Source organism: Corylus avellana, chromosome 9 (genome assembly GCF_965113065.1).
Source record: "Corylus avellana chromosome 9, dhCorAvel1.hap1.2, whole genome shotgun sequence".
NCBI classification, from domain to species: Eukaryota; Viridiplantae; Streptophyta; class Magnoliopsida; order Fagales; family Betulaceae; genus Corylus; species Corylus avellana.
Window position 1 is genome coordinate 20978965 of NC_142498.1, and position 14511 is coordinate 20993475.

Below are 14511 nucleotides of genomic sequence, written 5' to 3' on the forward strand. Positions count from 1 at the left end.
ATCCAATTGTTCCAAAAGATCTGCAAGAGAATGTCACTTGGCAATAACTATAATGTACTTATATTGAAAATAATAATAATAAAAGCAATAAAATCTTACTTGTAAGGACTCTTCAGAATGTTGAGCATACAAAGGGATACTTTTCTGCTAGACCAATCAATTCTAATTATATTACTATGGTGAAAAGTAAACCCAATTAAACAAGGAAATCCTAAGCAATGCCTGGGCACATCTAGAACAGTTAGAGCTATTAATTTCAGAGGAATTAATTAATTCATGGCCAAATGATTACGTAAGCGTCAATAAAGTCCCGAAGAGGTAGCTTAATCGGCTGAAGATCACGCCTTATGAAGCGAAAGTCACTAGTTCGAATCCTCCCTCCCCCTCTTATGTGGACATGTAAAAAAAAAAGTACATATTAGCAGAACAGTTAATTCTACCACGGGGCAAGAGCATTTGCTAATTGAATAGAATTTTTTTTTGTTGGAAAAAATCATATTTCATCCCTAAATTTTCATTTGATTTAGATGTAGTTTTTGTGTTTTCAATTTCAAGAATAAGATTAGATTTTGCCTAGGTTTTTAGCAGGTTCTTTTGCCACTTTACAATTTGTCATATGCTACATGTATCACATTTTACATGTGAGCGACCATGCATGTTAGCACTTAACGTCAATGCTGCATTAGCAAGTGTCAAGTCATCAAATAAAAAAGAGTAATGTTATACATTACCCCATTATCCTCATCCCATTGCCCTAAAGCTTATATATGTTGCATGGTCCCCTTAACCATGAGCAATTAATGCTATACATAACCCCTCATCATCCCCATCCCCTCAAAGCGTGTGGCATACTACCCCAACTAAAAAGTCCGTCTCCATGCATCGGTGGTGGTTAATTAATAGAATTACTCTCCAACCATTTGTTGCATGAAAATTGATTTTTTTTTTTAATTTATTTTATTGATGGCTTGGCACTTCCTACCGTGGCATTGATATCGGACGTTAGCTGAAGTTTCAAATGAGACACACATGACAAATATTAAACTATTAATTTTGACCGAGAGACATATTTAAAACCTAAGTAAAATATAAGAACTTTATTCTTGAAATTAGATATCCGAGGGCTAAATCCAAATGAGATGAAAACTTCCGAGATAAATACGTTTTGTTTTTTTTCCCCTAAATTTTAATTTTCCAAAAAATACTATTTTTAGATCAATTAATTATGCATCTTCACTTGTTTAAACAAATACCAATTGAAATTTTTTGGAGAGTATGCATGCAATAAGTTTACTGTCAACAATTTCTTCTTAATTACTTGTAGCTTTAATCAAATATCTTATGTCTAATGGATGCCCCTTCTTTAAAATTCCCCCAAGTGTGGAACCAACACAATCAAGATGGATGGATGATTGCATTAATTACCAGTTAATTACGTTGGGAGCGTTACACACAACAACCTGCAAGTTTTACGAAATAAACAGACAAAAATAGAACAAAGATCAACGTTTATGGCCGGGAAGAAGAAGAAGAAGATGATAATGGCATGAGTTGTTCAACCCAAAAAATAAAAAAGTTGCCCATGGAGTCTCGCCACACAACAAAAGTCAAATTTACGAAATTAAATTTCTCTTTATTTTATATTCTTAATGCCTACAGCTTTTATAGATCGACATGAAGTCACTTACTCTTGCATAACATTTGCCTACTAAAAAAAAAAACAATTTGCACGTACACACGTGCTTATTTAAAATAAACATCCACATAACTTTGCATTGAAGAAATTAAGTTGATAAGCATGTATTACATAAGATCTCTTGCTCGTGGCCCCGTGGGTGTACGCATTCATATCCAAGAATGCCCAGATTCCACGTGGAGACGGTATCTCAAATGAGCTTATCATAACAATCTACCAAACTAACATTCCCTTTCAGATCGTTGAAGCAAAGCTTTGGGCATTTCCACGAGACACCTATACGTTTGGCATTGTATCGCATTAATCTTGAAAAAATACCTTTCGGAAAATCTTTCAGATCAATGCAAAGGGCAAAATTAGAACACACACAAACCGACATTTGAAAGCGTTCTCGTATATCTTTACATTTTTCGAATGTGCTTTCAACACAATGACGTCTATGATCATTACCAGGTTGAAATGATTGAAGAAGACGAATGTGGAGTGAAGTGGGACGAAGAGAGAGGGGGGTAAGGACATTGGCCCGAGCTTTAAACATTGCAAGGATAACCAACTCCATAACCAAAATCATAGCTTTTCGTATAGATTTCTTGGCCATCGGTTTCCTAGTACTACTGAAAAAAATTTCTTATTTGAAAGTTAAATAGAGAAAAGAAACAATATATAATGATTAGACCACCTAGCATTATCGCAATAGAGTTGCTTGACACCATGTGAAAATGGTATTTTATTTCCGATGTTGCATTTTCTTTAGGAACAACTTCTTTGTTCCTACAAATTCTCTTATTAAAAAAGAGTTGTTTAAGGATTATGGCTTTTAAAATATATATTAATATTCCAATTAACCAAATGTTGATTCAAGTGATATGTTTTGGCTACATACAAAAAGCTTCACAAGATTATTTACGTAATTAATTTGTGATATGTAACAAAAGTCAAGTAGACTCATATAGAAAAGTGCAATTTTAAAAAAGTGAAGAATGAGCATCTATTACATGCAAGATATTATATCAAAATATTAGAAAGAAAATTAAAAATTAAAAAAAAAAAAAAAAAACCCTTGTATTTAGCATTATTTTAATTAGTTAAAATTTTACTACAATAACCCTAATCCTAAATCATAGCCATCGAGCACGTGCATACATATATGAGAAATGCTATAAACCTATATTTTTTATCTTACAACTATCCAAAATTGCTGACGTTGCAATTTAAATCAATCCTTTTTTTTTTTTTTTTTACAATGATTAATTCAATGGTTGGTTGAGATTATCACATCAGCATTGTAGGATAGTTGTAAGATAAAAATTATAATTTTAGCATTACTCCACACATTAGTAATGCTAGAAACATTTCTGTCGCACAATAATGATGTAATAATAGTCTCAACCAATTCTTGAATCATCAATTAAAAAAATATGAGAAAACTTCACTTACCCCCAAACTTTTGCGTTTTTTGCAAACACCTCGCCCCCCTCCCCCCCAATTGTTTAAAAACTCTCACTTTAATGTATCAAATTTTTATTTTCTTTTACTTTGCCCCTTCCATTAAAATTTTGCAGTTAAATCAAACGATCAAATGAGTAAAAGTCTTTTATACCCCTAATTTTTTTTAAAAAATTCTAAATTTACCCTTATTTATAAATAAAAAATTATTATTATAATTATTATATTAAAAAAATAAAAAATAAAAAAGTGAACCCCGGTGGGTCACAAGATTAGTCGGTCACTTGGTGACCCGCCGGTGGGTCACAAAGTGACCCATGGTAGGTCACTTGTGACCCTCCATTGGGTTACAAGACCCACCGGGGCTCACTTTGTGACCGACCCCGATGGGTCACTTGTGGCCCTCACTTGGTGACCCACGGTGGGTCACAATATAGGTGGGTTAGATCCACCGGTAAACTCACGAGTCAAGAGTGTTTTTTAAAAAATATTTTTTAATTAAAATAAGGGTATTTTAGGAATTTAACACCGGTCCGTAACGATTTCGCAGAAAATCTTAACGGAATGGGCAAAGTGAAAGAAAATAAAATTTGATACATCAAAGTAAGATTTTTTGAACAATTGAGGGTATCTACAAAAAGCGCGAAAGTTTGGAGGATAAGTGAAGTTTTTCCCAAAAAATATCTAATAGTTGATCTCTTGAATTTGTAGGATAAGATGAAAAAAAATATTGACTTAAATCATTTCTTATATAAAAAAAAAATGTATTGTTATTTTTTTTAGAGCAGCCCAATCCTGTTTTCACTTTTTCTCCATCAAAAAACCGTCAATATAAAATAAAAAATAAAAAATAAAAAAGCGTACAAGCACACATTCCAACCAAGTTTTAACATTCCACTGAAATCTACAATCGAAATAAATCATCCTGACCCAGCAATCTTGGAATAGAAAACACATTCTCTCTCTTTTTTTTTCTTTTTTTCTTTTTTTTTTTTAATGAATAAATAGAAAACACGTACATTCATGGTTCTCTGCAACCTTGAAGAAAGCAAGTGCGAGAAAGAGTTGGGAGATGGAGAATTAAAGTAGCAAATGATCAGGAACGCCGACAATGAGCCTTGCACATATGCTGGCAGTCATACAAGCAAGGTCCACCGCAGTGAAGAGGGCAATCCAATCTCATGCCTCTACACCGGCTGCCTCTTGCCATGCATTGTGCAAACTCTCCCACCTTATAATCTTCCTTGTTGAAAACTCTCTTCCTCGATGCATGATTGTAATTGCTCCCTCCTCCTCTTCCCTTTCCTTTGCCATCTTTTGGTTGTCCCCCACATCCCCATTTGTACCATCCACCCCCTCCACCTCCCCATCCCCATCCACCTCCTCCTCCTCCTCCACGACCACCACCACCACCGCCTCCTCCTCCTCCCCCACCACCCCATCCCCATCCATACCCTCCTCCGCCACCGCCGCCTCCTCCACTGCTGCCACCTCCTCCACCGCCACCGCCACCGCCACCGCCGCCACCCCCTCCTCCTCTATTATATCTATTATTCTTGTTGTTGATCACTACTTCAGTACTGTAGGTTTTATTCTGGAGAGGCTTAGAGGGAGCTAACGAAGTAGTAGTATTGCTTTGAGAATGGGCTGTGGCGTTTCCTAATTCGTCACCTTTCAGCCCAACAATACCGTTAATGGCAATAAACAAGACAACCCATGAAAATCTTCTTATCTCCATAGATACTTTGGAGGTCCAAAGAAGCAGCTTTTGGGTTACGAGCTTGATCACTATATATAACTGTTTATATATACATATATATATATATATATATATATATATATATATATATGGGAAAGTTTAGTGGCATTGCCAGCTAAGGTTCTCCCACTCGATCCATATCTCCAAGAGTGAGATGCCTTACGTTGCACTTTGTCCCCACCTGCAATTGCAGTGATTAACGCACGCTGATTTTGTCCATTCTGAAACTCCTTGGGCGCACCGATCCTCGCCCACTATTAACATGACATGCGCAAGCATCCTCTTTGCTTTGTCTCAGCTACTATACACCTTCTAATTCTCATGGGTTAAGCCTCAAGGGACCACCTAGTGTTGTTTGATCTTGGATTTGGCTTTGGAGATTTGTTTGAGTAAACTCTATTGTCAAAGAAGTATATCATTCAAAGAAGATTGATACTCACTCTTCGCACTCATTTCATATCAATTGGTATGACGTGTTTTAAGTCTTTTTATTTTATTTTATTTTAGTAGTGTTTGACATGAAAAGCCACATTATATTAACTTGGATAAAATGAGTATGGAAGCAAGGATAAAAGTTTAAAGAGTAATCTTAAAAACTACATTTTTATCCTACAACTATTGAATATTACTGATGTAAATTTAATAATTATTGAAACTGTCACATCAATAATATATAATAATTGTGTGATAAAAATGAAGTTCATAGTGTTTCTCAAGTTCAATTGTTAAACTATCTTTCCAAAAAAAAAAAGTTCAATTGTTAAAACTTCTCTCATGTGAAACTCACTTTATGTGGTAATTAATGTCCTATAATTGGCACCATGTGCCCCATAGTGACAAAGATATCTGAGAAAAGCCCTCGTATCTCGCAAAGAACCAACAGTCTAGAAAAAAAAAATTGGCAATAGAATATTAATGCTTGCAAATAACATGGCGACCATTAGCCTTGACCCTTTAAAAAAATCCCATGCTCTGTATCAACTTTAATCCACAATGTAACAAATCATACCCGTATTTATTAAGATGTTAAAGCATACCCATGATCGGATAGAAAATTGTAAATTTTAATTATTTAATTAATATTTTAACACTTTCACTCATATATATAAGCTCAAATTCTTCCTCAATGGATGTGAAATACTTAACTAAAATGGGATAAACTATAAAATTAGAGTTCAAATTCAAGACATCTGTTTTCATAACATGTTAAATTTAGAAAGGGATCAAATATCTTTTTTTTTATTACCTAAATACCTAGGGATGGCCCACTCTATATGTATATGAGTTCCTCTACGATTGAATGGCTTTTGCTTGGCCTTGAAGTCTGGGAATTTGGGAAGGTATGTTACTTACAGGCTTACAGCAAGCAAGCAGTACAGGATAAAGATGGTGATTGGTGGGGGCAGTGTGGTGATATGCATTCATTCCAGATGGTACAGTGATTACTTTTGGATACAACCATCATGGTCCCAACTACTCCATGTGGATTGAATAATGAACATTTATACATACGGGGATTACGCTACAAGCAATATACTTACCATCACTGCTTTTATCCGTATATATGTAGGGTTGCTTGGATTGTTTCAAGTGGTGTAGTTGAATTGTAAGAGGGGGTTGAGGTAGGGTCAGGATTGATCGAATCTTGCGAAAAGAAAAGAAAGTATAGTGAAAGATACGAAAAATTGCCACAAAGGTCAAATTCATTCATAAATTACTAAACCAGTTGTAAGACTTTAACACCCGTTTCCTTGAATCATCCCAGCATCCAAAATTAGACGCTTTTCAACAAAAAAAAAAAATGGTTTGAAGTTGCTTCCCCTTGATTATGGGAGCTATTAAACGTCACTGGCCACACATATAGGTATGGTTATCCACTGAGGTTAGTAATAATTCCAGCTGGCTATGTAGGGAGACAAAAAGAATCATGAATGATGTGTTAAAACCAGAACCTTCTTTGACTCTTTGGCCAAAAATATGCACTAAAAGGAGAATTATCTACCAAGGATTATAATCAAAAGATCCTTCCCCATCCTCTAATCACCTGATATATATATATATATATATATATATATATATATATATATATATATATATATATATATATATATCACCAATATTTGCTTTACTACAGCACTTCTCTCAGGATCCTCAATTAATTGTTGCAAATTAAGAGGCATAATTTGATATATCCGTGATAATATTGGTGCATCTAAGCTAATTACAGAGAGAATAAATTATATATCAAGGAAGGAAAAGAGAGAAGGGTTTAATTCATTGAAGGAAGACAGAGAAAGGGAAAAGGAGTAGAGGTGTAAGAGCAAAGCGAAGAAGTGAGAGCTAGACTATAGACCTTTTTCTTCCTGGGATTTGGAATGTGTGCTGCTGAAAACGGGGTAGAAATAATCTAATTCAAGCTGCTCCAAGATTTGTTTTGTCTTCCAGAGATAAGAAGAGTGGCCTTCTATGATTTGTGTTACATCAACCTGCAAAGACAATGGACGGTTCATTAGTAATGTATAAAGTAATGCAAGCATGAAACACAAAAAAGTATGAAAAAGATCGGAAACAGAGAGCTTACATTTTCAATCCCGGGTAAGTCAACAGGCTGAATACCAGCTAATCCTTGACAAAGTAAGCTGTACACGTGAAACCTCTTAGTTCTATAGAAGTATCGAATTCAAAGTTTGTGCTATTTAAAAAGGTAGAGGAGATAAGTAATTAGCAGTTGATCAGATGCAGAATTGGAGGTAATAACACCTACTCCAGGCATCTGACCGTCCTTGCGATCGAGCCTTTCTAGAACTTGAACTTAAAATGTCTTCATGACCTCGTACGACTCTCCTTCGATCGAGCTTGCAATCAACAACTTTTGTTCTTCAATTTCAACCAAGTCTTGAACCACACTTTAAAACTAACTTAAACCCAAAACCTAAATCTTACACCTTAACAAATTTTGACACTGAATTTACCAACACTAAATCCTAACATCTAACACCTAACCATTGGGTCTAATAAATTCCAAGCAATTATATATTCAATTTGCTAGTACGGCTAGGTGTCCACTAGTGCATTTGATGGGGTTGCGTCAAGCTATGGTTGCACCGACTTAAGAGAGCACATGCAGTCTTCCCATCAGCTGGCTCCTCTTGTCATTGGTTTCTATCGGGTAATTGTTACTATGGTCATCCCCAGGTAAAAAAAAAAAAAAAAAAAACCTCCCAAGCCGTACTAGCATGGTGAGGCCTAATCCAACATTTTGTGAAAATAACAGGCTGCATATATAAGCATTACAAATTAGCACAACATTTTTTTATCACCTTGGAAAAACATGATCCGAATTTACAAGTAATGACCTACATACCTTCCACGGAAAATAATGCCAAGCATCCAATCATTTGTGGAATAAGCATTCACAAATCTGCCAGCAACTATCTGCAAATCACGACCAGGACCTAGTCATACCTCTTGAAAAACAGCAGCAGCACAGAGCTTGCACAAGAGACTATAAAAGGCATCCACTACCTTTCTAGCAACCTCCCAATTTTCATCTTTAATTGAAATTGGTGCCCCAAGAAGTACAACCCTTTCTACAAGTCCTGCTGCGGACATATAACAGAAAAGAACTTCACTCAAACAACAATCCAGTCCATCAAGAAATACGAATGAGACAGTGATCATTACCATTATTTCCTTCTGTACCAGCCAAACACTGGAGACATTTAAAAATTACTCGAGCCCCCAAAGAGAAACCAATGAGTGTTACAGGCCTGAACCATGCATGGAGAAGATAGGAAGGATAAAGATGATATCACCAATATATTTTCATATTCACAAGAGATTGTCTTACCTGTTTCCTTGCAAACCCGCCAACAACACTTCAGCAAGCAGCTGCCCAGCTTTATCTGACCTGAACAAACAGAAAGGAGGGGCTAGACTTAAACTGAGAGGAAAAACTACAATTCCGATGAATTACTCATCATCTAAATACTAATATATCAAATTTATGTCTCCAACTGCAAGAATGCTTAAACATAAATAGAATTTTTTTTTTTTTTAATTAAAAAAAGAAAAAGGTACAAAAGACTATGAATTACGTTTCTACATTTGGAAACTAATTGGGAAAAAGTGTCATCTAATGTAAGCGCTGATATCCCGATCTGCCTAATTCTGTGCACCTCTAAAGGCAAGCACATCTGATCATCCCAGAACTACCAGTTTTACAACTTCTGCATGTGCATGACTTTCTTCACCATTTTAGGATGTCCTAACAAATATCATCAGATTCTACAACTTCATACACAGTCCAGAGCATCATAGCAATAGTAAAGTCGTCTCTTCTTGGAACAAAAGAGTGAGTATTTTTATTTGCCATTTTGGCTAAGCAAACAAACGTGGTGATGAGGCTCCCATGTTGGGCACTTAAATGAAGATCACTAGTCAATACACTGTTGCCTGTATGCGTGTAAATGAAAGTCGATTCCAGATTTCCTTATTATCTTCCGTCTGGATAAGTGGGTCTTCCCTCTAACAAAATGAAAACTAACCTGTCCACAGCAATTGCCCATTTGCTGTCTATAAGATCGGATGCTGTGACTAATGTAGCTGGCAAAGCCAATGATGCTACAAGTGTGCTTAGTACAGTCATCATGGCACCTTCTTTCATTAATTGCAATACAATTCCTGTGACAGGAGACAATATTGTGAGTCATTAAAATACCAACTGTAGTCAGTCATCAGAAGTAAGTTATAGGGTTCAGTAAAGTACTTGAGGTTAGCCAGTCCTGAATTGCAGTGCTCAATGCAATCAAATTCTTGGACTCCCACCAGAGTGCATACCTATATATTGCACTTCATTTCTATGAATTATTTGGTAGAAAGAATGAAGGCGTAGCCTTCTAGGGAAAAAAGACATTTTCATGTGAAGAATCAAAAGATCTTTTAAAAGTTAGATCAGGGCAACATTGAGGATGCAATATACACAACCATATAATAACAATTGATCATAAGTGGCCAACCTCCATCAAATGGAATTATAATTTTCAACCATAGTAAAGGATGCAGGTTCTATTTTCCAGATAACGTGATAATAATATCTTTCATACCTTTCCAAGTTATCATTGTGACCCTCCCATGGCTTTATAAAATCTTCTTCCTCAAACACCAGTCCAGAAACCGAAATCCCAACTGCTAGCCGCTGGGAAAAGGAAAAAAGAGAAAAAGAGGTTTGTTAATATTGGTAAGCATATTTATAAAATGCTATAAGAGAGAGGCCACGCTCAAAAAAGTTTTTGGCTGTATCATCATTCTAATGAGCACCCTACTTGAAATATGTCTTAAAACCAATAAATTGGTAAATGGACTCACGCCTTGGTTATAATTTCCTCCAACTGTTTTGAACTCAAATTCTTCAATCTTTCCAATTCTTCTAGCCATTTTAAACCCTGAAAGGCCAGCTCCCGCAGCTGCGATGCAAAAATAATAATTGTTATCTGTGTTATACCATTTTTCCTATTCGAATTTAAGATATACAAGCAAAGCAAAGATGGTGTTCCTAAAATTGCTTGTATAGGATTACGACTCTGCGAGACTGTATGCAAACTTCAAAAGTCAAAATTAAGTCATTGCATAGATTACCACTACCACTCTGTTTATTGCTTTTGTTTAAGGACTATGACCCCGACCAGCTGGATGCAAACTTCACCCGAATCAAATTAAGTCCTCTGTCTCTCTCTTACATTCACACACATGCATTCAGTGGCAATTTTCCCATAAACTGACGGTCTTAAAAAGCACTTGGAAAGGTTAATTTGGCACTTCATATTTTCTTACTTCATAATTTAGTACATTTGCAACAGTAGTTATACATTTTACAAGTAAATTAATAACAATGGCGTCGTATAAAGATGAGTCAATAAATTTCTGATCAAAATGCATTTTTCTGTTTAGGTGAAAAAGCCAATAGCAAACATGAGCTAAAGTATAGAATGTTTCCTCTTATTCTACTAACACTTGATAGTTAATCACAGAATCTTGGAAACAAGCCACTTTTCCATACCACCAAATGATGCAGCAACAGCAGCAGAACCAGCAACAGATCCCGTGGCACTTGCTGCTGCAACAAATCCACTAGCTCCAATTGCAGGGACAATACTGCCCAATGTAGGAGCCAGAACACCCATACCCTGTGCAATTGCTGGGGCAGCTAGGCCTGTGAAAAATAAAATTATTTCAATGAAAAATTACAATTCCTCATGCTATCATAAACTCGTGCCGAAGAAGAGATATCTTGTTCTTATATACTAAGATCAACAATTCCCATACCACCAGTGATGGCCATCACGGCACCTCCAGTTAAAGCAGCTGCACCAATGATACCTCCTCGCTTCCATGTATCCCAAGAGCTTTCTGGAGTTTCAGATTTTTCTTCCTCTGCAACTTCCCCATTTGCTGAAGCCATTAGAGAGAAAGCAACCATAATCTCCATGGCTTCCTGTTAAAGACAACATTTTTCATAAACCTTCCAAAATCAAATGACAACTGCTAGGTGTCAGCTCACGAGCACCATAAAACACGATTCATGCATGCTGCACACACACATGCAGATATGCTAGCATACATATTCTTTTGAAGTATGAGGGGCTCTTCAGGAAAGAGAAAAAAAAATAGCTAAACCTAACATGTTAAGGGAGCTTACAGTGAATAAATAGTTCAAGTGGACTAACCATTTTTATCCATTTGACATCAAGCCATGTTGCTAGCAACCGTAAAGCCACGCGATGTCGAGCATCATAGCCCTTTCCTAATCGAGAACACATGTCATCTTCGGTATTGTTTGTAACACAAGCTGAAAGAAGCAAGTAAAGAACTGTCACTTTCCTCTGATAACTGAGCAGCGCTTCTTCTTCCACAGGTTTCTCGCCAGTTTTGCCTCTGGACCCATTAGAAGCTTCTTCTTCAAAGGATATCTTCGAACTTGTCTTCTGTATGCTTCCATAAGGCTCTGCAGCCACATCAGAGATTGATTCTGTCTCAGAATTTGAATATTTCTCACGGCATCCGATTCCAAATTCATGACTCTCATTGTTGTCTTCAGAGGAAAGAGGAAGGCTTTCCATACTAAGCACCATTGCATCAACAGTCTTTGTCAAAGCAAGTTCCTTGTCAATTTTTTCTGAAGAAGGCCCATCCTCTGAGAGCAACGTCAAGAACTGAAATAAAATGAATATAATATTCAACAAAAACGAGATGAACCAATAGCAAAAGTGAAGAAAAAATGCAATGGAAACAATAGATTAGCAAAAAGTTTTATTTTTATGTTATAAAACATAAATTCTCTTTATAAGAGGATCTAAGAAAGTATTCCAAGCCTGTCTTGCTCTCTGCTAATTAACAAAGTAAAGAGATTTTGGTGAATTGCTCTCATTCATTCAGTCGTATATTCATGGGGGATATAAACACGTGCTGGTACAATCTCATCCCATGATACACAGGATTTGATATACACTACATACGGCACCTCTACAAGACAGTAGATAATGGTAATATTTTTTCCAAAATGAGCTACGGTGGATTCCATTTTCTGTCATGGTCAGACTGTGGTGGGCTTTCCTTGCTGGGAGAGAAGTGCCAAGCTGGTGTGCGTGATATTAGGTGATGGTGTCCTGATACACCCCCTCAAACTCAACGGAAGGGAACAAACGTTGAGTTTGAAGCTTAGCGTCTGGAACCAGGTGGACACAAGAGGCTTGGTAAGGATGTCGGCGAGATGACCTTCACCGGAGAGAAACAGACTTCCAAGGCTTTAGAGGCCACCTTATCACACACAAAGTGATAGTCTATTTCAATATGGTTTGTGCGTGCATGAAAGACAGGATTAAACATAAGATAGGTGATACCAATTTTGTCACAATGAAGCGCTGGTGGAGTAGAGAGGAAGATGCCAAGATCCTTCATTATCACTTATTCCAAAAGCTTAAATTATAGAAAAAATATAAAGCTTAATCATTTAATTAAATATTATAATACTCCTCAATTTACAATCATATGCTTTGGTACCTTGTGAATTACCACTTGTCCCCACAATCTAGCTTATACAGATAGGAAATGGTGAATTGTAATCATTTAATCAAATATTCTAACAAAATGTACTAGCCGCATTTAATCAAACATTCTAACACAAGATACTAACCGCTCCAACGTGATGCCGGATTTGTGAAGAATTTCCAGCAGTTTCCTTCAAACCATGCCATGCTTGCTTATCCACTCCAAGAAATCTGTCCTTACCATCGAATTTATATAAAATTAACCAAAGAAATGGCAACAACAACAACAATCAAATTAATATCCAATCAGTAAACCACAAAAACATGACAATCTTCAAAAATGAACTTGCATTCCAGGACCTCTTTCTAAAACAAAAATCACAAATACAGCAAGATTTGGCAAATCGGCTTCAATTGTGCATTTGTACGAAGAAAGCATAATCTCTTTACAAACCTGAAAATATGCCAAAGCAAGCCAGATTTTTCGTGGACCCAAAGCAGAGGATCTTCAGAGACCGAAGCACTCTTTCCATCGCTTACACGTTCGCCAATCGGCTCCTCTTCCAGAGGAACTAAACTATTCAAAGGCTTCGTTTGGTGGACCTGAGACTGGTGAAGAGCGAGTGCAAACAAAGCGGCAGCCGCGTACCGCTGCGTGGGCGTCAATATCGAGGTTTCCATGAATCAATAATCTCTAGGGCTAAAAAACACATTGAAACCCTCCCGCATCAAATTAGTAATTTCTGGTTCAGTTTCTTGATGGTGAAATGAGAAGCACTGGTTTACCTTTTCAAAATCGCACCGAGTTCGCCGAATGATTGCAAGCACAAAACGGCTATTTCTCCGCGCTCACGCGGGAAACGTAAAGCGTGGTTTAACATAGAATAGACACGTGATCTCTGATTTTCACGGCAATAAATTTTGGTGAAATTTGTTAAATTGGTCCGTCTCCTTAAGGCCGTGAAAAATGGAAATCAGAGTGGACCATTTTAAATTAAGGGTAGAATTGTTATTATTATTATTATTATTATTATTATTATTATTTATTTTAATTTTGCTCTTCACTTAAAATTGACCAACTCTCTTTAAAAAAACAAAAATTGACCAACTCCCCTCTAGTTAATTTCAACAAAAGAGGATAAAATACGTGACAAATAGCTATTTAAAAAGTTATTGACGTTACATATTGTATGGTAGTCAAATAAAATTTAAATTCAAATTTAGAAGGGATAGTCAAGTCACACCATTTAATCAAACGAGAGTTGGGCCATTAAGTGATTCGGCCCCTTGCAATTTTTTTTTTCTTCATATTTTTCATTTTCATTATAAATTTATAAGTGGTATGTATCACTATATATATATATATATATATATATATATATATGATTAATGTTGATATGGCACATTGATGAGTTTTGTCAACTTTTTTAATGGCACTAACTTTATATTTTTATTATTTACCCCAAAAAGTGTTTAGTTAATTTTAAAACTTCGGTGAGCGTGAGCTATTTATCACAACCTCAAATTACTTAGTAATTTTTCCTAAAGTTTGATTAAGGCTCCGC

General features: G+C 36.1%; 2 protein-coding genes across 2 annotated transcripts; both read right to left on the reverse strand.

Annotated features, from left to right (window-relative positions):
• Positions 1–3990: 3990 nt before the first annotated feature.
• LOC148583915 (uncharacterized) lies at positions 3991–4908 on the reverse strand. Its single transcript, XM_088510684.1, has one exon. The coding sequence runs from the start codon at positions 4878–4880 to the stop codon at positions 4239–4241; it is 642 nt and encodes a 213-aa protein (XP_088366810.1). The 5' UTR covers positions 4881–4908; the 3' UTR covers positions 3991–4238.
• Positions 4909–7020: 2112 nt separating this feature from the next.
• Positions 7021–13782, reverse strand: LOC132190235 (transmembrane and coiled-coil domain-containing protein STS1). Its single transcript, XM_059605160.2, has 15 exons — positions 13401–13782; positions 13093–13177; positions 11627–12112; positions 11226–11394; positions 10960–11112; positions 10269–10366; positions 10007–10098; positions 9670–9740; positions 9449–9584; positions 8752–8811; positions 8586–8671; positions 8427–8503; positions 8266–8336; positions 7483–7540; positions 7021–7387 (listed from the first exon to the last, which is right to left on the reverse strand). The coding sequence occupies exons 1-15, from the start codon at positions 13625–13627 to the stop codon at positions 7247–7249; spliced, it is 2010 nt and encodes a 669-aa protein (XP_059461143.2). The 5' UTR covers positions 13628–13782; the 3' UTR covers positions 7021–7246.
• Between the last annotated feature and the right edge of the window lie 729 nt (positions 13783–14511).

Coding starts and splice junctions, on each gene's coding strand:
- LOC148583915 (XM_088510684.1), bottom strand. CDS start 4,880: ATGGAGATAAGAAGATTTTCATGGGTTGTCTTGTTTATTGCCATTAAC.
- LOC132190235 (XM_059605160.2), bottom strand. CDS start 13,627: ATGGAAACCTCGATATTGACGCCCACGCAGCGGTACGCGGCTGCCGCT. Junction 13,178..13,400: donor TTGCTTTGGCATATTTTCAG/GTTTGTAAAGAG, acceptor TGGTAAGGACAG/ATTTCTTGGAGTGGATAAGC. Junction 10,367..10,959: donor TGTTGCTGCATCATTTGGTG/GTATGGAAAAGT, acceptor TTTGCATCGCAG/CTGCGGGAGCTGGCCTTTCA.